General features: G+C 41.3%; 1 protein-coding gene across 3 annotated transcripts; it reads left to right on the forward strand.

Annotated features, from left to right (window-relative positions):
- The first annotated feature begins 381 nt into the window (after positions 1-381).
- On the forward strand, positions 382-21151 carry lpin2 (lipin 2). Of its 3 annotated transcripts, XM_088310525.1 has the most exons (20): positions 382-789; positions 6727-6927; positions 9039-9134; positions 9750-10198; positions 10823-10949; positions 11031-11322; positions 12134-12233; positions 12301-12488; positions 13230-13323; positions 13411-13480; positions 13561-13653; positions 13738-13820; positions 13904-14051; positions 15800-15948; positions 16995-17081; positions 17679-17831; positions 19396-19510; positions 19870-19973; positions 20280-20435; positions 20600-21151. In XM_088310525.1, exons 2-19 carry the CDS (start codon positions 6736-6738, stop codon positions 20422-20424), a joined length of 2685 nt encoding a protein of 894 aa, XP_088166651.1. In that variant the 5' UTR covers positions 382-789; positions 6727-6735; the 3' UTR covers positions 20425-20435; positions 20600-21151. The 3 variants fall into 3 exon arrangements, with proteins under 3 accessions (XP_088166651.1, XP_088166653.1, XP_088166652.1); XM_088310527.1 differs by lacking the exon at positions 20600-21151 and having other exon boundaries at positions 383-789; positions 9753-10198; positions 20280-20553; XM_088310526.1 differs by lacking the exons at positions 382-789; positions 20600-21151 and adding an exon at positions 1877-2006 and having other exon boundaries at positions 20280-20553.

The following is a 21151-nucleotide window of genomic DNA, read 5'->3' on the forward strand; positions in this document are numbered from 1 at the left end:
TACTCCAGTTTCCTCCCTCGTTCCAAAAACATGCATGGTGGGTTGATGGAACACTCTAAACCAGGGGTGTGCAAACTTTTTGATTGGCGGGCCACAATGGGGTCTAAAATTTGACAGTGGGGCCGGACCAGGAGCAGATGGATGGAGTGTTTTGGTAAGCTCACCTCATCTGAGGAAAAAAAATACATTTAATTATAAATGAAAGTGAACAAAAGCATTACAACAATATATGTCTTTAAAAAAAACACAGTGTTTAGAAAATAAAACTTTAACAAGGTTTATTCATTTAATATTTTTCAAGTTCGGCGGGCCGGATTAAAACATTTAACGGGCCGCATGTGGCCCCGGGCCGTAGTTTGCCCACATCTGCTCTAACTTGCCCCGAGGTTTGAGTGTGAGAGCGGATGGTTGTTTGTCTGTGTGCCCTGCGATTGGCTGGCAACCAGTTGAGGGTGCACCCACCAACTGCCGAATACAGTTGGGATAGGCTCCAGGATGTCCGCGACCCTCGTGAGGAGAAGCAAATCAGATGGTCATACAAGGCTTCCAACACGTGACAGTCTCAGCAACCCTCCCATCCAGTCGGCCTGCTGTACTTTTGAAGGAAATCGAGGAGTGCTTCCCTCATTTGCAACTGGCAACTCTGCTCCGCCGTGGCCGCGCCAGTCATTCGGGGAGGTGGAGAAGTAGTAGTATTCCTAGTAATAGTTCCACCCAAGGGGGGAAGAGGACGACATGGAGGACATGGGGACCCACTGATAAACAAACCTCCATTGAAGACAACAGAAGGTACATTTTAAAGAATATACTGTAGCTACATGTTTTATTTTTTTTATAAAATGTAATAAAATGTATTTTTTGGGCGACGCTTGTCATCTTGTCTCGTCGCCAGGCAGCTAGCGGTAGTTAGCATCGAAGCTAGCTGACATTTTTTCCACCTTCGAATGATTCATTTCTTTTCATTTATTTGTGGGAATTGGAGTTGTTCACTAAATACCCCCCGACGAGTAGAAATAGTTTGTTTTCGGGTGTGAACAGATGGCGTGTGTCGCTTCTTACCGGTTGTCATTTTACTGAGAAGCCGACGTGAAGTCAACAGCAGCTAGCCGACGGACGACCACGGCTCATTCATTTTGGGCTTCTCCCATTTCAACTTGCTTCACTTGTTTCTCAAACATCCACCATTCGCCATCGCTTGAGAGTTTATTTCCCCCCACCATTTGTCCCTTGTCCTTTCCCACGAATACAGCCGTGACGTTCAAATCCCGCAATGACGTTTATGAGTCATCTTAGTTTTAAGTTGTAACATGTGCACATACTAGCTTCGTTCGCCGAATTGGCTTTTTTTTAACTTGACATTTGTACAATATGAGGCGATTTCTTGTTGTGAGTCAGTGGGAGGAATTTGAAGATTCGAAGGGGTCACATAACGGCAAGTGGCAGTTTCTCAAAAGTGTGTTTTTTTTAGCTTATTTCTGTAGTGGAATTTTCCCAATAATTAGATCGTGTCCTGTCAAACTCGTCGTCAATAAAGGTGTGCACTCGCTTCAACCGGTTATCGACACAATAGATCCATGGCCACTCTTGCTTTCCCAAAACGTCGAAATATTCATTATACTCACTATTATCCCTTAAGATGCAGGCGTGGGGTGCCTTGCTCAAGGGAACCTGACAGTTCTTAGAAGCCGAACTAGCAACCCTCCAACAACAGGTCGCCATTGATTTGTCCAAAGCGAGACATGAACCTCGAATTGTGAGGAAATTAATCGCAATTTGAGGAGGCAATGCAGATGAAGAACAACATTCTCCTCCCTCAGGCATTTCATGTAAATATGTCACATGAGCATTACTGTTTCCTAATCAGTTAGTCACACAAGTCTGAGAGGCCAGTCAAAATGTCTCAGTCAGCACGTATTAGCCAATATTTGTAAGAGTGTTGAGAAGATATTTCTGTCATAGTGCGACTCGACTCGACTTCATTTCAGCCACTACTAAAGTATCGTAAGGTAAGGCGCCTCATTTAAAGCAAAACAATATTGGTGTCTTTTTACTTTTTGCTAGTGATGCCGAGTCTTTTAACGCACAAGTGTTGTTTCTGCTTTTATTTTGGTGGTACCTTTTTTTTTGGCCCTGTTCCTATTAGCTTGAGAGGACTATGGTATTGGCCTATGTGTTACCAACTAAGGACTTATACTTCGATCTTTTGTGACCGATGAGGTACATTGACTTAATTTGCTTGTGCTGCTGCTAATTTTATTTCGTTAAGTTTCTGCTTCCTGTGTCAATTCCCGGTAGCTTGACAAGACTCTTGGATTGTCAACAAGTCACTTATTTGATTTGGATTGGAATCCATCTCATGTATTTAGCGATTAATCGCAAATTGATTTAAAATTTATTTAAACTGCTTACAATGTACATCTACTAAAAAAAAAAGAAAAAATTGAGTGTATCATTAGATCGCTATCATCTGTTTCTTCCTCTTTCGGTTTTATTTTGGTAGGTTTCTGCTTCCTTTTTAGTCGCATATGATTTTAATGGGCTGTTTGTTTGCCTGCTACTTGTATTTTGCTGGATTACCAGTTCGGCTGTTATCAACAATGTTTTTGTCTCAAAGCATTTTGCTCAGGCTCTTCTTTGGCTGGTGTTTTGCGTTTGAGTTTCATCTGTTTGCATCTCTTTCTTACTGGTTTTATTGTGGTAGCTTAAGTTTTAACAGAGGACTTTGATTTGGATCATCTGTGACCAATGTGGTGCTTTTTAGTTGTCTGGTAGCTTAAGTTTCAACAGAGGACTTTGATTTGGATCATCTGTGACCGATGTGGTGCTTTTTAGTTGTCTATGTGCTGTTCCTGGTTATATGTTGATTGGTTTGTTATTCTTATTTTTGATTCCCTTAGTTTTGGTTCGATAACACTCTCTCTAGTACCAAGCCAATGTTGACGGCTCTCTTGACTACATTTTTTTAAAATCAAGGTACTTAGAATTATTCGAGGACTCGTGTCACCCAGAGTATGAAGAAACTGTCAACAAAGCGCATTGATTTGGATCCTCTCTGAATTGTGTCACACCTTTGAGTCCATTTGTTTTAATTTATCTTTGTGGGTCTTTACTTTCTGTTTTTGTTCCTGTTGACTTCCGAGGGTCAGCAGGGGACTTTGATTTGGATTACTGTGTTTCTGTTTATAGTTTTTTTATTCCTTATTTTAGAAACTCACATTTTCACACCAGAAATTTTTTTTTTTATTTGAATCTTGTGTGACTTGTGTGTAACGTTAGATTTGAATTTGAACCATTTACCAAGAAGGACCACTCAGTCAAGATGGAGACTGATTATGTTAGCATCTCACGCTACCTGCTATGCACACTTAAAAGATTGTTGATGTTCTCTTTGAACATTTTAAATTGTGTTTGTGGTTGATTTCATGCATATTTGTGTGATGGTAAATGTTCAAAAAGGGAGCTTCCACTTTGTTTTTCATATTGCTGTCAATGATTTGAGAACCGGTGTTGTCTGTGTGCGCCGCTCGATATTTCCATTCAGCACACTTGTTGATGGCGTAACGCAAGCTCAAATGAGTGCAATGTGATCCTTGTGCGTCTCTATTGTCAGTCTGCTAGGACACATTGTTGTTGTCCCTCAATCAACAACCAGTTGTGCAGTGGCATATCCTCGCCCAAACAATAGTAATATTGTTAGGATACATATCTGCTGAATTACTCAAAAAACATTTCAGATTTAGGCACAATTTCTTTCCAAATACAAATGATAGGATTTGAATTAGGGCTGCATAATATATCGAATTAAGTATCGGTAATGGCCGATGCAATATGCATATCAATATATATTATATGCTTTTATCTGAATTTGATCAGGCATATGCAGATTTAAATGTCTATCACCACTCAATATTTGGACTAACATTAGCGCTGTACTAATAAGATGATAGGGGTTGAGAGTCATTTGACTGCTTTGTACTACCCACTCTGTCTTTGATGTTGTATTTATTGTTATCTTATGTAACATGTAAAGTGCTTTATTACACTTGCAGCTGTTGTGGAATGTGCAGTATAAATAAAGTTGGATTGTATTTTATTTTTTTCAATCAGATGCGTCGGCATTATAGAGGCGTAACCCCTCCACACCCAAAAAATAAATAAATAAAAACAAAAACAAAATCTTCTTATTATTATTACTATTAGTATTAGGCGGCACGGTGGACGACTGGTTAGCACGATGCCCTCCCTGGGCATCGGTCGTGGTTTCAATTCCAGTTCTGGCCTTCCTGTGTGGAGTTTGCATGTTCTCCCCGTGCCTGCGTGGGTTTCCTCCGGGTATTCCAGTTTCCTCCCACATTCCAAAAACATGCATGGCAGGTTGATTGGAAACTCTAAATTGCCCATAGGCATGAGTGTGAGCGCTGATGGTTGTTTGTCTATGTGTGCCCAACCGCCGGACATTAATAATAATAATGATAATAATAATAATAATTCAACCTCTACCTTGCAGTTTTTACTTTTTACGGTGGAGTTGCAATCACAATTGACCGTGAAAAACTAGTGATAACTGTAATAGAATGATACAGTACCATACAATAGAACAGTTGGGCTCATTTCAGCACACTATATTGGTATGTAAGTGTAATAATCCCGCAGGGATTATCCTGTTTTACAGGGCATATTTGCCGTCACATGTTTTGGATGTAGGTGAATTAATGTGCCGTGGTAGCTCCCGGCCATTGTATCAATTTGTCCTGTTCGTCCAAGCCCGTTGCCACCAAAAAGCAACAAACTTCCCTGATTAGTCACAATAACAAGCAGACGCAAGCAAAGATCATATCATTCATGTGACCATGTGTATGTGAACGTCACTCCGCAGGGTACACCTTGTTATCAGGGGGGAAAACACCACGCTATCAACCGTCAGCACCTTAAAGCTGTCATCTCATTGGCTCAACTCTGCCAAATCTGTCTGCTGCCAGTGGAAAAAAAAGAAAACACGGCATGAATTATAAAGTTTATGACAGCATTTCACAAGAGTGTAGTGAGCCAACAAAGTGATAAGTCAGGGGATAAATAAAGAACTCGTTGAGGATGGTTGATTTTAGTTATGCAATGAACTTGTGGTCGTCATGGTGGAGTGTGATCAGGCCTTGTGGACACCATGAAGCGACAGAGATCCTCAGAAACCACCAGCACGGAGGACAACACTGACAGCAGTGAGCTAGATGATTTGCCACTGCTAAAGTCCTCTTGGTCCTGGGTGAGTCGGTTTATGGCACATTTCCACCGCATGAGGCTTACCCTGGAACTTGGGACTATTCAGTAAATTTAGTTACCGGGCCAAAAGAAGACAGTTTGTCGTTTTACAACTTTTTGCATTCTCACCATTGTTTTGATTTGTCTTCCTTCTACGGTGGAGTGCAGTTAATTCTGCTGTTCAACTGCTTTGCAAACACGAGACACGATTTAGTTTCAGGAACTATAAGAAACCAAGAACTGAAAAGTCCTGGAACTTCTGGATCATTTAGCTAAAGGCATTTGACTAATTTTTCTAATTTGTTGTTTGCCTATGTCTGAGACTGCCTTTATGGGTGTGCATCAACTGGAGTCTCGAGACCTTTTAGACAAATATTTAACATGTTTGACGATTTTCTTCTTACGGAGTTAGGAATTCTCCTCTGCGCACTACTTGAGTTGTGGCCATTCAAAACGTGTGTGTGAAATGTGATAATGAAGACACTGATGAAATGATGTTTGTTATTCATTACTTTGATGAGTTTTCATCGCCCTATCTTGGGATACCTGCCGGCGCTCATCCCTGTTTTTGAAATTGGAAATGTTTATTTCATTAAAGCGGGAATTAATTTGAAAAAAAAAATCCTCACTTTTCATGCACTTAGTTAAGTACAATGTAATTTTGTGTGTTTAAGAAGTGCAGTCCACATATTCACTAATCATGTTTCATGAAACATGAAAGGTTGGACATGTTGACATGGTAAAGCCACTGATTCGTTTGCGTTATTGATGTGATCTGAACTTGAGTTTTTGTGATTTGTTGCAGACTTATGAATTTATGTTTATGCCACACTCTGTCGGAAAGATTTTTGAAAGTTGTGCTAAATAGTTACAAGAGTGCAAGCAATATACTTTGTAAGTTCACATCTGATTGAAGTAGATAAAACCTCATTAATTTATGCTTGTGTTTGTGTTTGTAAAATTTGTTTATTGTAATACAGATTAATTGCTTATTTGTTGAGGCGGGGGATCTTTAAAAAATACTCATTATTAAATCACAGTCGCAATGTTGAAGGAGGAAAAAAAAATCACAATTAGATTTTTTTTCAAAATCTTTCATTCCTCCTCTGCATCATTATATGAAAAATTTCCACTGCTTGTATCCAGTTTGCCATCTTGTTTAGCCAGCAAAACGATGCCCCCCCTTGCGCCCGTGTTTTTCATCTCCAAGCAGCTCCCCTCTCCCATGACGAGTCTCTGTCTGAACTAAAGGTCAGCGGGGATGCAAACATTTAAGGTTATGTCAACAAAGATTTACAAGCCCCACTAAACGAGACCCTGGCCTCGCTGTCTTTGTTTACTCCCTTTTACAAAAACATCACGTTGCCGTTAGGGTTAAGTAGCCAGTTTTTAATGAAGGAGATTTTCCCCTGCGTTTTGTTTTTCATTGTAAACCTGCGCGACTCACTAGTCATTGCACTTTGCTCATAGGTGGACACCATGAACTACGTGGGTCAGCTGGCCGGGCAGGTGCTGGTCACCGTCAAGGAGCTGTACAAGGGCATCAACCAGGCCACGCTGTCTGGATGCATTGACGTCGTGGTCGTCCGCCAGCGGGACGGCACCTACCAGTGTTCGCCCTTCCACGTGCGCTTCGGCAAGCTCGGCGTGCTGCGCTCCAAAGAGAAAGTGGTGAGTTGCCTTGACGGTGAAAGATGTTTGCACAATATCTGACCTCATGGAGCCGATTTATGAGTTTATGCTTTTTGGCTCCAGCACCGCCAACAATAAGAACTCAAAGTTCGGACAATTTAGCGTTGTATGTTGCCATTCAGGAAGCGAAGGCTTGAATTACACAACGTGTAATTATCTTTGTTTTATGTTTAGTTTTGACTGTAACCTTCATCTGAGAGGGGTAATGAACAGCTTGTAATCACTTTTTGAAGAATATTGCTAATCATATCCGACAAATTGTTGCCTTTTATGAAGTGAGTTGAGTCACTTTCCACAGTTCTGCGCTTCTGTCTCAAATTTGTGCTTGCAAGTCAAAGCAAAAAATGAATAACTAAAATCAGTCAATGGCTGCTATCGTGAAAAACTTGTATGTGGGGTCACTCGTGTCTGAAGGCAGCACTTTATTAGTAGCTTCTTTAATACGAATGCTGCAAAAGAGGTTTTTTACTATTTTTTCCATTAGCTGTGAAGAATATTATATTTATTATTTTATTCTATTATTATTTTTCACTCTGGATTGGCCTTTATTAAGACATGTTGAAGCGCCTACCAGCAACTTTGCACAGTCATTGATGAGGATTGGATCAACATTCCGCAGGACACAATAAACAACATGATCAACTCTATGCCAAGGAGATATATTGCACTGCCTGAGGCAAACGGTGGCCGTACCACCGTAACCACCCCCTTCTGACCTCCACAATAAATCAAAAGTACACATTACAGTGTGTTCTTTTATTGTGGCCAGCCCAAGGCACATCTGAGCAATAATCATGCTGTCTAATCAGCATATAGAGGGGGGATGCATTATCTCTCAAAGAAATGATCATCAACACTGATTTAAATGGATTTGTGAACAATATTTAAAGAAATGGCCTTTTGTGCATGTAGAACAAGTTTTAGATATTTTATGGCCATATCTTACAGCCCTAATTCAGACTCTACCTGCTACCATGCAAAATTGAAGGGTCAACTTTGCCCCCAATTCTGTTTTCGTGCCATGTCTGCAGAGTTGCAACATGAAAAAAGGCAAACAAATAAATGAATCAGGCTTTTGCAGGCTGCCTTCCCCATTTAGACTTTGCATGTTGATGAATGGTCAGTGGGGGGGATTAGTGAGAGGTTGGTACTTTCTCACTATCTCCCTAGAATGCTGATGGACTTGTAGGAATGAATGAATGAGCCGTTCCCATGGCAACAAGCACTACAACTTGAATGCGTGGGCAGGAGTGGAATCTGCAGGGGGGCTAAATGCTGTTTTGTAACCAGCATCCCATCTTTTACTGCACTAAAAATAACGTACGACATGGGTGAATACATAACATACTTAGTCAACGTTGCAGTAATGGGTCTTTTTAAATTGTGCTGACTTGAAGTATACACCATTGTTCTTCCTTACTATATTGAGCCAACTGTGGTGGATCTGCCTCCAGATGGCCGTTGGAGACGATTTCTGGTGCATGTGAGCTGTCACCCGCTTGGCAGGGTTAAAGAGAGCGCTCATTTATTCTGGCTCATTAGTTAATTAGGCATTAAACTCTGCCGTCATCCCTTGCCTTGTGTAAATTCCCACATAGGGCCCAGAGTGTGGGAAATAAATCTTGTGAACCGGCGAGCGAGTGCAATTTTCAACGCGGGCAGTTGGTGCTGTGGATAGCACGTCTGCTTCGCAGTAGAGAGGATCTAGCTTCAAATTCTGGTTTTCTCCCACTTTCCAAAAAGATCTATATCTATGTTCAGTTCATTGGTGACTAAAATTTGGCGATGTGAGTGTGAATGGTTGCTTGTCCATATGTGCCCTGTGATTGGCTGGTGACCTGTCCAGGGTGTTCCCTGTCTCTTAACCCAAAGTCAACTGGGATAAGCGTCGGCTCACCCGCAGGTCCAATGAGGATAAAGCACTAAAGAAACCGGTTGGATGGGTGTGCTTCGATCAAGTTGGAAGCCCAGAGGATGCATACCAATCTTGTCAACTAAATCGAAGCAAAATCCAAATGACCCTCATTCAAGTCTGTCTTTCATCTTGCTTTATAGTGATATGTCTGTTTTATTTTTTCTCTCTTGTCCAGATCGACATAGAAGTGAATGGAGAGCCAGTGGAGTTGCAAATGAAACTCGGCGACAATGGCGAGGCTTTTTTCGTTCAGGAAACCGAGCAGCAAAATGTAAGTGTGACACTGTATGATTATTTTTCAAAGTAATTACAAACACTGTTTTGACTGGTGTCCTTGCTCATTATCCTCTAAGTGTGTGAAATTCAGTCGTACAAGCGACAACCACCAATGTTGATCATTCTCTTCACTTTCATAGCCAGTAGTGAAGTAGAGCTCCATTGTTGTTGGATTCACAGATTAGCGTGAGCTTCTGATGAACGGCTCATACTTAAATATTTGGTGATGTTGATGACTTGGCAGCAGGGAGGTGTTTGGCAATGTCAGTTGTAGAGGTGTGACAATTAATTAACGACCAATTTATGATCAAATTAATAGTAGTATTTTGATGTACGATTTTTTTACCATGGATTCCCCTTTGAATTGAAAATGGTACAAATCTTGGATTTCCAAAGTCCTCCATGAAAGGAGACTCATTACCATTGTATTTTCGAGATATTTACAAATGTCTGCTTTTACTTTGGAAAACAATGATCAACATTTTTACAGATTTTCTGTCATGTTACAGCCCAACCCAGTAACTCAATCAATTTGTGTTTGTGCTTATTCTGCACTGTCAATTTGAAATCTTGCCTTATCTTGGAACTAAGAGATATCTCTGTCCTCCAGCAGATTGTCCCCGCCCACTTGGCCACATCCCCCATCCCGACAGAAAGCCACCTTTTCTGGATCTCGGAGGTGGAGCACCGGTCATCAAAAGACTTGGGAGACGACGACCCGGCTGACCGGGAAGATCCACCCGATCCGCCGGCTCCCGCCACCGTGTCAACAAAAAAGAAGAAAAAACGGAGGAAGAAGCACAAAGGAGACCCCCGCCGAGAAGAGCTGACACCCCCGATGACGGTTAACCCGACTGTTGCTGCTAATACACCCGCTGCTACGACCAACGAAGAAATGTTTGAAATGGACCTGAGCTCTGACGAGGATATTTCAGGGCCTCACGTGTCCAGATCACCGTCAATGTCCACAATACGAGATGTTGACCCCAGACTACCGGCAGCCAGACATAACTTGGATGTCTACGCACTCTCCGATGGCGACTGGGCAACAAGTGACAGGTGGGTTTTTTGGCCATATGCAGGGATTTGAAATACAGTATGTAAAGCTTCTATGAATCCTGAATGACTGCCAAAACGTCTTGTTTCTCAGAATTGTCTGTTTACGTGATAAGATTCTGTAGGAAACAAACCTCTGGTGACACCGGAATTAATACTCGTCCTGGGTTGTGTCACAGGTGACTAATTTGGTATGCAGTCTCGAACTACGGATGCGGAAAGGGAACATTCAGTGCAATGTGTAGGAATTAAATAGAACAGAATGCCCCGTAGTCACTTTCCTATACTAACGCAGTAATGAGCAAAGAACTATAGATGAAGTCAAATTGATGTGGTCTTAAAGCCTTGCTCCAGGTGAATACCTGAGCAGAGTGTTCACACTTATCTGCGAACAATGAAGAGAAGTTCCACCTCTAACTCGCAGTGTACACTTCATAATCCCCTTAGAAGTAACGTTTCTCCGTTGACCAATCATTGCGTAGTGGTGTGTGTAGCTCCACCCTTGCACAAGTTTTGTTCAAATAAACGACTCCTGAGAGTCAATAAATGGGAAGTATTTGAAGAAATACAGCGCCTATGGCTAATAAACTATACCTTGTGTATATATTTTTATGTCGGTACCTTCAGCCATGGCTTATCCCAAGCCTTTTCGCCAAAGAGTGACTCTGAACTGATGGTGAGACCCTCTGAGACTTTGTTGCGAGCCGAGTCGCATATGCAGTGGACCTGGGGAGAGTTTCCGGAAACAGCCAAGGTAAGAAATTAATCTTCAAATTGACATTTTTCTAGATTATTTAGTGTTGTTCCTCCCTTTCCTTGGATCGCCAATATCCAGGTGACCAAAAAAGACAAAGCGGAGCTACTTAAAACAGTGACCATCACCCCTTCCGAGAGCACCCATTTCCGCGTTATCCTTAGCTCCGAGGCTATGGAGGACTACGGCGAAACAGATGATGGCAACCATCTGGCGTGCGGCATCGTCAAACCCGAGCCACGCACGCTCACGAACACCTCCACTACCATAAGTCTTGCTACTCTCACAGAACCTGTGGACATGCTGCCGTACAATGTGGTCACCTCCACCCCTGGCAACAGCCAGCAGAGCGACTCGCCCTCTAAGAAGAAAGGTAGGTTTGATTTCATCACTTGGCATTAGTAGGGTTGGGCGATTAATTAATTTTATTGGTTAATTTGAGTTTATTGCTTCGGATTGTTTTTGGGACTGGTTTCGAAGTGTAAAGGGCGTCGTTGCTGACAGATACTGCTTGCGCCAACAATATGGCTGCCCACAGAGAGGAGTTGTCTTTACAGACGCTCAGCCTTCCTTCTCCACTGCAGCACTAGTAGATACACAAGCTTGGTTTACTTCACGTGTGGTTTGCTGCACCCAAAACCAAAATCAGTGTTGACATTTCAGCAATTTCTTTACTATAATGAGCGACCTTTCCAAACGCGCTTTCAACCTATATTTAAAAAAAAGCATAGTGCCTTTAATTCCCGTGAAGAAACAGACAGCTGGGTGTTTGTACTGTTACTCTTTGACAGAAATATGAGCCATGCGATTTGACGGCCCAGTTTTTATAAAATTGTTGAACATTTAAAATGTGAATTCATTCAGGGTCGTCATTACATAAGTGTAGGTGTTTTGGTGGAAATGTAATTCCAAGAGGACACACATATTTATATTTAGATAGGGAAAAAAAACGTGGCGTGAAAAAAAAGGTTTGAACGTTCATTTAGTATCAGGAGATCTCAAGCAAATTCCAATGTGGGGAAAAAATGAAAACTTCTTTTGTATAGTGTCATTGTCATTTCCTTTTACTATAAGCAAAGGGGAAAATATATTAAATTCTGAAGCCCAATTTCTGCCAAATTAATCAAGGCCAAATCACCCAGCCCTAGTCTTGAGCTGGTGTCTAATTATTTTGGTGAACGTAGGCGTACCGAAGAGGAGCCATCATCAGGGTCCTGAGGACATCTACCTGGATGACCTTAATGCACTTGAGCCCGATGTAGCTGCCAGATACTTTCCCAAGAGGTTAGACTGCTGATGATGTTAAAAGAAACGGTACGACGTGATCTTACCTCGTGTTCTCTTACTGCAGTGAGGCTGAGGCGGCTGGCAAGCATTGGATGGAAACAGAGATTTGCTCGGGTTCGCAGTCGCCGCAGTCGGTCGGCAGTGCTGCGGCCGACAGCGGCACCGAGTGTCTGTCGGATTCAGCCAGCGACCTCCCGGACGTCACTCTGTCACTGTGTGGAGGCCTGACAGAGAATGCAGAGATATCCAAAGGTAGTGGAAGTACGCTTTAGCTGTAACTGCCCCAGGTTGTCATGGTTACATTAGTCATTCTTGGGTTTTGGGATAACCAGTTTCGACGACCTTCGATAACAGATCCTCAAAACAGGTTGTAAAGCAGTGCGCAGTGTATAATGAATTTAGTTTTAATTAATTACCCAATTTTTATTTTAGAAATGGGTATAATTTACTTTTTTTTTTGTTTTTGTTGTATTAACAATAAATCAATTTGCCAGCTAGTTAATGAGCTAAATGAATAAAAACAAAAAACATAATTAATCCATTTTAGAGATATACAGGTATGAACAATCACAGTTTACTGTATTATTTCAAATCAAGTCAAATTCCAATGAGATTTTGGTTGACAAATAAGAATGGGGATATTATTTCAAATTGAGCAGACTAAGCCTTAACGCGTACCTTCAACTTGGTCATATTTGAACTTTTGAAGTTGAAGTTTAGAATACCTGGCCTGTACTTAAGGGCTGTTTTTCCTCCACTGCAATATTGAATTCATGTAAATGCAACTTGTAGGTGGCGCCCACAGCAAAGCGCATGGCTAATATGGTATTAGCCATAATTATTGTTTTATTACTAATCGTTTGAAATTTCCATCACGATTTATCTGTTAAACATGTCATCCTACCAATTTCGCAATGTTTCAATCTGAAAAAAAAATGCAAACAGCTGACAAACCTTTTTGGAAGTCCTGAAACTGTTCTCTTCTCTCTTCAGAAAAGTTCATGGAACACATCATCACTTACCACGAATTTGCTGAAAATCCAGCTATTATAGATAACCCCAACCTTGTTGTTAAGATAGGCAATAGGTAAGCATTGTTTATTTTCAAAACTGAAATGAACACAACCGACTAATGCAGTCAATAACTGGTTCTCAACTCATTTGGTGTTCTTAGATATTACAACTGGACGCTTGCCGCACCCTTGATTCTAAGTCTCCAAGCATTTCAGAAGAATTTACCCAAGGTAATTAGAAGTTATTAGTGTGCTTCCACTCTGTACAATTGTCGCTAGCTTGAATCTGAAGACTGCATCATATGATTCAGGCTACAGAGGAGGCCTGGGTGAAGGAGAAGATGCCAAAGAAGTCAGGCCGCTGGTGGTTCTGGGGAAAACGAGGGGACAGTGCAATCAAGCAGGTTTGTGTGTTGTTTGACAATATTTTTGTTAGTGTGATAGTGTGAATATAGTCGCGTTCTAGATGTAGTTCCATTTTATTGCAGTCTGAGACAAAGCTTCAAACCAAGGAACAGTCTCAGTCGGCGGACGAAGGACCCGCCATGACACAGGAGAATCTCACTTTACTGTGAGTACTAGTCTCTTACAACGAATTATTTAATGTCTACATTGTTGTGCTGTAAATTTATTAAACTAAATGTATTGTTAAAGGACTAAAAGCGCTGACTCGTCCAGTGACGAAGAGTGCAAGGAGGTGAGCGCTGCGTCGTGTCAGGAGAGACACCATCTTAATGACAGTCAGCAGCATCTCGGCGCTCACGCCTACAGGAAGTCGCTACGCCTCTCCTCTGATCAGATCGTGAGTGTGCTTATAACTTTTTAAGCAACGTGATATAAGGCGGGAAAATAGAACGAGGTTCAAATAAATGCCTGTTTGTAGTTCATTTCCCATTTATGAGCTCCATCTGCTGGATGAAATTAGTACTTCCCCATTCAAATTTAAAAACCTAAATTGCAATATATTTGTATATTGCAAAACTGATGTCTGGGTATTTAGTTATTTTGAAAGGTTTTTGGATAGACTACTGTGGTAGGTTTATTAATAGGTAGGTAGACTCGAAGGATTGAAAGGTTGATAGATACTACAGGTAAATTGATAGATGGATAGGTGGAATTACTGAAATCGATCAAGGGTGGATTGTTGTTGTATTGGATTGTCCAAAACAGTTAGTTTTTGTGTGGTCATGTAGAGAAGGGATCTGAACGAGGGCAGAGTGATAAGGCAAAAAAAGCAGTTTTTGACCCTTTTTTTTTTTTTCTTATCATTTTTAAACTGCCAATTTTAAAAGTCATCTGTACTGATAACTAGAAAGAATAAACTTCAGCAGATCAATATTTTACTAATGTATTTAAGATTATTGAAAACACAATGAAAAAGATTCACATTTTTGAGATTAACAATTTTTGCTCAACAACTCAGCACATTTAGAGCACAAAAAAATACTAATACAGAACTAGTTTACAGTATCTATTGAATGATTATGAAAAATCAAATTTGGATTTTTATTCCCCTCAACATTGCGATTACAATTTTTTCTAGGTCCTTTTCTAATGTGTTTGTCAACAAACCATTACAATAAACAATATCAGATTTATTATGTATAATCGGTTAAGATTAAGGCAAATAATACATTTATTCATGTCTAAGAAAGTTTGTCTACTACAATTACAGGTATAAGTTTACTAAGTACTTCGACATGCATGACATAATTCTGCCGCACAGGTGTTCTGTTAACATAAGTATATGCTATACTGTTATGGCACACATTCAAGTGCAAATTACAACAATAATGCAAACAAATCGGTAACTTTACTATTACTATTTACGATTCATGAAACATATGTAAATGTTTACGACACTTCTTAAATCACTTCTTAAATCACGCAACCAATTAATAGAAATAGAAATAAAACTTCCATGTATAAAAATGAAGGCTTTCTGATCACCAGCCAGTAATAGCAGTACACATGCTAGTGTGTAGAAAAAGTAAGATTCCACCTGTATATGACGTAACATCTTTGTATTTTGAACACAAATAAGCACCCGTAGGCATTATAACTCGGCGGCGTCTCTTTAGTCTGTTTTTAGTATCATTAATGAAACATCTTGACAACGATCGTGCCATTTTCAAATTATTTGCCTGGAGGATGCAACCATCTGGTTCATGTTTTTTTTAAAGCATTTCTGGCGCCGCCAATAGTGGATGATTGCTGTTGTCGAAAGACCATCAACTTTGAAAAAGTTCTGTTTAGAAACATGATACTCTTTTGTTAATGTTTTTCACACAACATAAGTACAACATCTAAAAGCAATTAACACGCAGAACAACTGAAGACATTGGGATTGCAAAGAGAACAAAAGTATCGAAGAACGTATAGTGACATTTAAGCACAGTTGACACGCTCACATCTGATTACTGTAAATGACGTGAAATCTATCATGATCACTAATTGCAATCATAGATTGTAATTGCCTAACCCTAAACTGAAGACATCTTTAACATGAGTATGAGTTGTTTTTCTGGATTTTTGTATTTGCGCTACCAGGCCAGTCTGAAACTGAAGGAAGGCCCCAACGACGTGACGTTCAGCATCACCACGCAGTACCAAGGCACGTGCCGCTGCGAGGGCACCATCTACCTGTGGAACTGGGATGACAAAGTCATCATCTCTGACATTGACGGGACCATCACCAAGTAGGCCCCAAAATAATCAATAGTAGCTTTATCTATCAGAAATGACGTAAGTAAATGAATTGTTTCAGAGGATGAGTCTCGGGAACACAAGATTGTCGTCAACTTCTGAAGGACAGACTGTGATGTCTCAGTCTGACCATTGGGGGCGCTGTGTTAAAGGAGAACCTTATTAAGAGATGTTGATTGGAGAATAAAGTCATGGGGATGGCTACAGTTCACAAGCAGATGGATGTTAATTTATGCTGAGCTGGAAATGAAGAAACTCTGCTCAGCGCAAGCCTATTATTTAGTGGAGCATATCAAACTACAGCATTCTCTCAGTAGCAACGAGCGAAATGTTCCAATGCAAATGCACATTTTCTTTCTGCTGAATCTAGTGCAAGCATCTCCATGTTACTCATATATGTATGTACAAAACGCCCCAAAACATACTGTTATATTGTACAACAAGACGTTTTGTATCGTATCTACGATATATAAATCGTTGTATCGCATCGACTCTTTGCAAGCAACTGTTTAATTGACAGTGGGACGTAATGATAAGAGCACACTCATGATAAAATAAGACTTTTTCATGCGAGTTATCTTTTCGATGAAGGCAATTATAGAGTATGCCAAGGTGTCATGATGCATTTTCTCGAGTAAATTGCTCGAGACATGTTTACCCCTCTCAAAATAGCACATATTGTCTCATTCTAATAGGATTTCTAATTACGCATTCGCTTTTTAATTAGCTTTAAGCTCACCTCCGACACGCCACTGATGTTGACTTCCATTACCCCCATAGCCTGCTCGGTAAAGTTGCATAGGTGGCCCACACATCAAACGACCCAGATAGACTGTGGCTCATTATTCGGCATGACCCCACAGGAGACTCGTGACATGCGGCTTCAGTTAGCGCCGCGCTCACAAGGCGCCATAATGAGCTCGTTTACATTTGAGATGCTCCATCCTTTCCCATGTGCAGCTAATCTTACTTTATACAAGAAGACTACGTTATGTTCTCATTTCTGATAGTCGCATCACATCAGTTCTGTCACTTCCAGGTCTGACGTGTTTGGACAGATCCTGCCACAGCTTGGGAAGGACTGGACCCACCAGGGGATTGCCAAGCTCTATCACTCAGTAGCTGAGTAAGTGCACAGTGACAGTTGATGACAGAGGAAGAAGCAGCTGTGCTTGATTCACAGTTGTCACGTTGTAGGGTTTGCCTTTATTGTGGCCCCGCATTTATGAGGGTTGCTTAAACAGACGTACTTTATTATGAATTCTTTTATTACCAAACTTACAGTTCCCAGATGTCTTCATATCATGTTTCTGTCAAAATACTCAAAGGAAAAATAATTACAGAACACTTAATTTCTACTTCTCACAGTCTAGTTAAAATCACTTGGTTTTGGGTGGACGAGTCTGTCTGGTGGGGGGGTTCAACAAAATTAATACAACTTTGTGATGTTGTGAAAAACTTTGAGACTCCCTCCGGAGAAGGAGCTGTACACCTGTATCCAGACTGCAGATGAGTAGCGATTGTGCAAAGCCACCATTGGCTAATTTAACCGCATCCAAAGTCATTCCATCGACATACAAAAAAATGGACACACTCCTGGTCTTTAATTATGAAGACCATATGTAAAGAATTTGTTTCACTTTCTGATTACTCCAATATAACCAATCTAATTACGCAGCTATTCTTAGCGGTTTGCCATGTCTTCTCTTTCCCCTGTCGGCAGGAACGGCTACAAGTTCTTGTACTGCTCGGCTCGCGCCATCGGCATGGCGGACATGACGAGGGGCTACCTGCAGTGGGTCAATGACGGTGGCACTATCCTGCCCCGCGGGCCCCTCATGCTGTCCCCCAGCAGCCTCTTCTCGGCCTTCCACAGGTAACGCAAACACACAGACTAAAATTTCAGTTTCAACTCTGCTTTCACTTGACATAAATTGTATTATAACATCTCTCATTGCTGAATACAAACAACTTGCACGGTTAGGGACTGAGCCCTGTTGCAAATAGCGCAAATTAACGACTGTCTAGTTGTCGCTTATGCACAAAGATTTGTAATTTCTTATAGATACCACAAGAGGGCGGCAAATATCTTTCATTCTATTCGACAAAGCTTTGGCCTGACTAAAGCTCCTCCCCTCAGAGCAACAACCATATTTTAGTCAAGAGTCACACGGAACTTCCTCTCTCCCTCCCTGTGCGCTCCCTTCTCTCACCCGCACACCCCTCCCATCCCATGCGCCACGTGGTGTGTTCCGAAAACTCTGAAATAACACATCTCAGCAAAAGACAAACGTTACCACAACAACACACATAGCCCAATTCATTAACAATATTTTATTTTGAATGACCGACTTCTCCCTGTTACATTGGACTCATTGTGCAAAATGAGTGAAAAATAGACCACGTACGAAGCCTGCTCTGCACATTATGCGGTGAGCACCCAACAACAAGCCCTTTGTTGTGTTGGCAGTGCAGTTGTTTTGGGTTTTTATCTTGTTACTTGATGACGTTTCTCCCTATTAGTTTGGATGTATTTTTGTGTAAACTGCCAGACAAAATGCATTTGTAGACTTGAGAATTCATTCTGCTGCTACCATAATGAGTTACATCATCAGTGAAGACGAGTGAGCCCGTACCAGAGTAAGCAATGCAAGCTCAAGCCTTGACATGACCTCTTCCATGCTTCACAGATGTGCTTGTGTGTCTTGGACCAAAAGCAGATCCTTTCTTTCTCCTTACTTGGCCTTTACATCACTTTGCTCTCATCGGTACTTAAACATTTCTTCCAAAACGTTTTTTGACTCATCTGTACTTTGCAAAATCCAGTCTGACCTTATTTTTGTTGATGATTTGTTCGCATCTGGTGGTGTGGCATGTATATTTCTTCTTTATTGAAAGTGGTGGGACTTCAAACCAAATGTGCTCTGTCCTGAGTTGTTCAACACATCGCAATGCAAATACCATGAAATAAAAGCTGTAATTTTGAACTTTTGCTCTGTAATCTAAATATCTCCTGTATACATCAAAAACAAAGAAATTGATGTAGCGCTTGCAGTAGTTTTGGAGGGGACTGTAGACTGGAAACAATAAGATTCAGAAGACTACTTCTGTTTGATTTTTTTTTTTTTTTCACACAGGAAGCACCAAAGCCCTCTTGGCTTCCGTTGTTGACATTTGTCCGAAATGTACAGTGTGTTGTGCGAAACAGAGCTCTGGATTATAGAGCATTTTCACTTTAATTACATTGGACGGTCTATATTTTCTGCTGCTATGTCGTCGTCTCCGCTCGTAACCACAGCAACGTCTCCAGGCCTCGCCTGCTGCATCTGTCATAATAGTCTGTCATTGTGTTTGTACTGGGCACGAGGAAATTCTTGCTCCACGACATGCCTGTCCAACGTAAGTGAGGCTATAATCATCCCCGGCTTGTGTTTCCTCAGGGAGGTCATCGAGAAGAAACCCGAGATCTTCAAGATCGAATGCCTGACGGACATCAAGAACTTGTTCCAGCACAATAAGCAGCCGTTCCACGCCGCCTTTGGCAACCGAGCCAACGTGAGTTTTCACCAGACATGACGCAAACAAACGACGTCATGTGATCTAATGCAGTGAATACCTCCAGCCGCATCAAAACAAGCAGATGACTGCGTCTCTCCCAAGAAAAAGTGACACACTCTTGATGTGTCATCATGACATGCATTAGGTGGCAGATATCTGGAAACTTGTTGCTAATATGATGCTGGGTGTAGTATGTTTCTACTCTTAATTGCGTGTTGAACAAAGTCCTTTAGGACTTGAGCTGTTGGGATGAACGCACATCGAGCTTTACAACCTATTTTATTTTAAATCCATGACTTACTTGTACCGTCAGGTTTACGTCCACTGTATAATCATATAAAGTGTTGTCTGTGTAGGACGTGTTTGCCTACAAGGAGGTGGGAGTTCCCGTTTGCCGAATATTCACGGTCAACCCCAAGGGAGAGCTGATCCAGGAGCAGACCAAGGGCAACAAGTCCTCGTACGTACACCAGTCAGCATTTCCTTCTTATTAAAAAACAAAACAAAATGTGGGTTCATTTGTCAGTGGGAGCGAGCCTGGAACGGATTCATGGCATTTCCATTTGTTTTAATGGGGAAAAAAATTACAAGTGTTTTGAGTTGCGAGCTTGGTTGCAATGAATTCAAGCCACTTAGTTGGTTAACTTCACAGTTGATGGGTGGATAGGCACTCAAGACAGACAGACAACCTTTTGTATACAATCAATTCAAAAATCTATTTTCTGTAGTATGTCCTCCTTTTTAAGACGATCTGTTGTTTATCCAGTTACTGCAGGCTCAGCGAGCTGGTGGAGCACGTGTTCCCGCTGCTGAGCAAGGAGCAGAACGAAGCTTTTGCCATGCCGGAATTCAGCTCTTTCTGCTTCTGGAGGCAGCCCATCCCTGCCGTGGACCCTGCAGACCTGCTCTGAAAATAGCTCAGGTACTCTCTCGCTCTCTTGCAACACGGCGAGGACCAAGATGGACGACGTGTAACACACTTAAAAGGGTGGCCTGCAGGATCAGAAGACCTGATTTATTTTTTTATTTTTTTGCCCCCCCCCCCCCCCCCCCCCTCTTTGTATTGTTCACATTTTTTTACGGCAGTTACCTGGCACCGCAAATGCACAAAAGAGAGACCTGAGAGATGCTCGCTTTTGCCAAACCAAACGCCACCTTAGGTGCACTTCTGGACTTGCTTAATGAGTGCCGCAGTTGCGGTACCGCGAGAATGAGTCACGCTCAATATTCAAGGTCATGTCTCCACTCTCAACATGAAGCAGCTACTCCTCACACGGAATCTTCTCACTTAAAAGATAAGAGGACAGTATTGGCATTTAACACTATTTATGATGCTCAAAAAACACCTCTGCTGAGTCATTATTATTATTATTATTATTATTATTTATGATAAGTGATGTGTTTAAGTTATTACTGATTGTGAAGCCTTTTGCCTTGTCTGAAGAAGTCCTTTATGGCCACATCGCTGGACAACATTAGCACTAAGTTTAACAGTAAGCCTTTTTTACATTGAAGTCAATAGTACGCTTCGTAAGGTACACACACATTCCTCAGCGTATGTATGCAACTGTTGTGTGCGTGTGTTGTTGTGTGCACACACACACACTTTGAATTGATCAGAAATACAGTCCAGACGTT

This window comes from Idiotropiscis lumnitzeri, chromosome 12 (genome assembly GCF_059441095.1).
Source record: "Idiotropiscis lumnitzeri isolate Australia: NSW breed Sydney's pygmy pipehorse chromosome 12, RoL_Ilum_1.0, whole genome shotgun sequence".
Classification (NCBI taxonomy): domain Eukaryota; kingdom Metazoa; phylum Chordata; class Actinopteri; order Syngnathiformes; family Syngnathidae; genus Idiotropiscis; species Idiotropiscis lumnitzeri.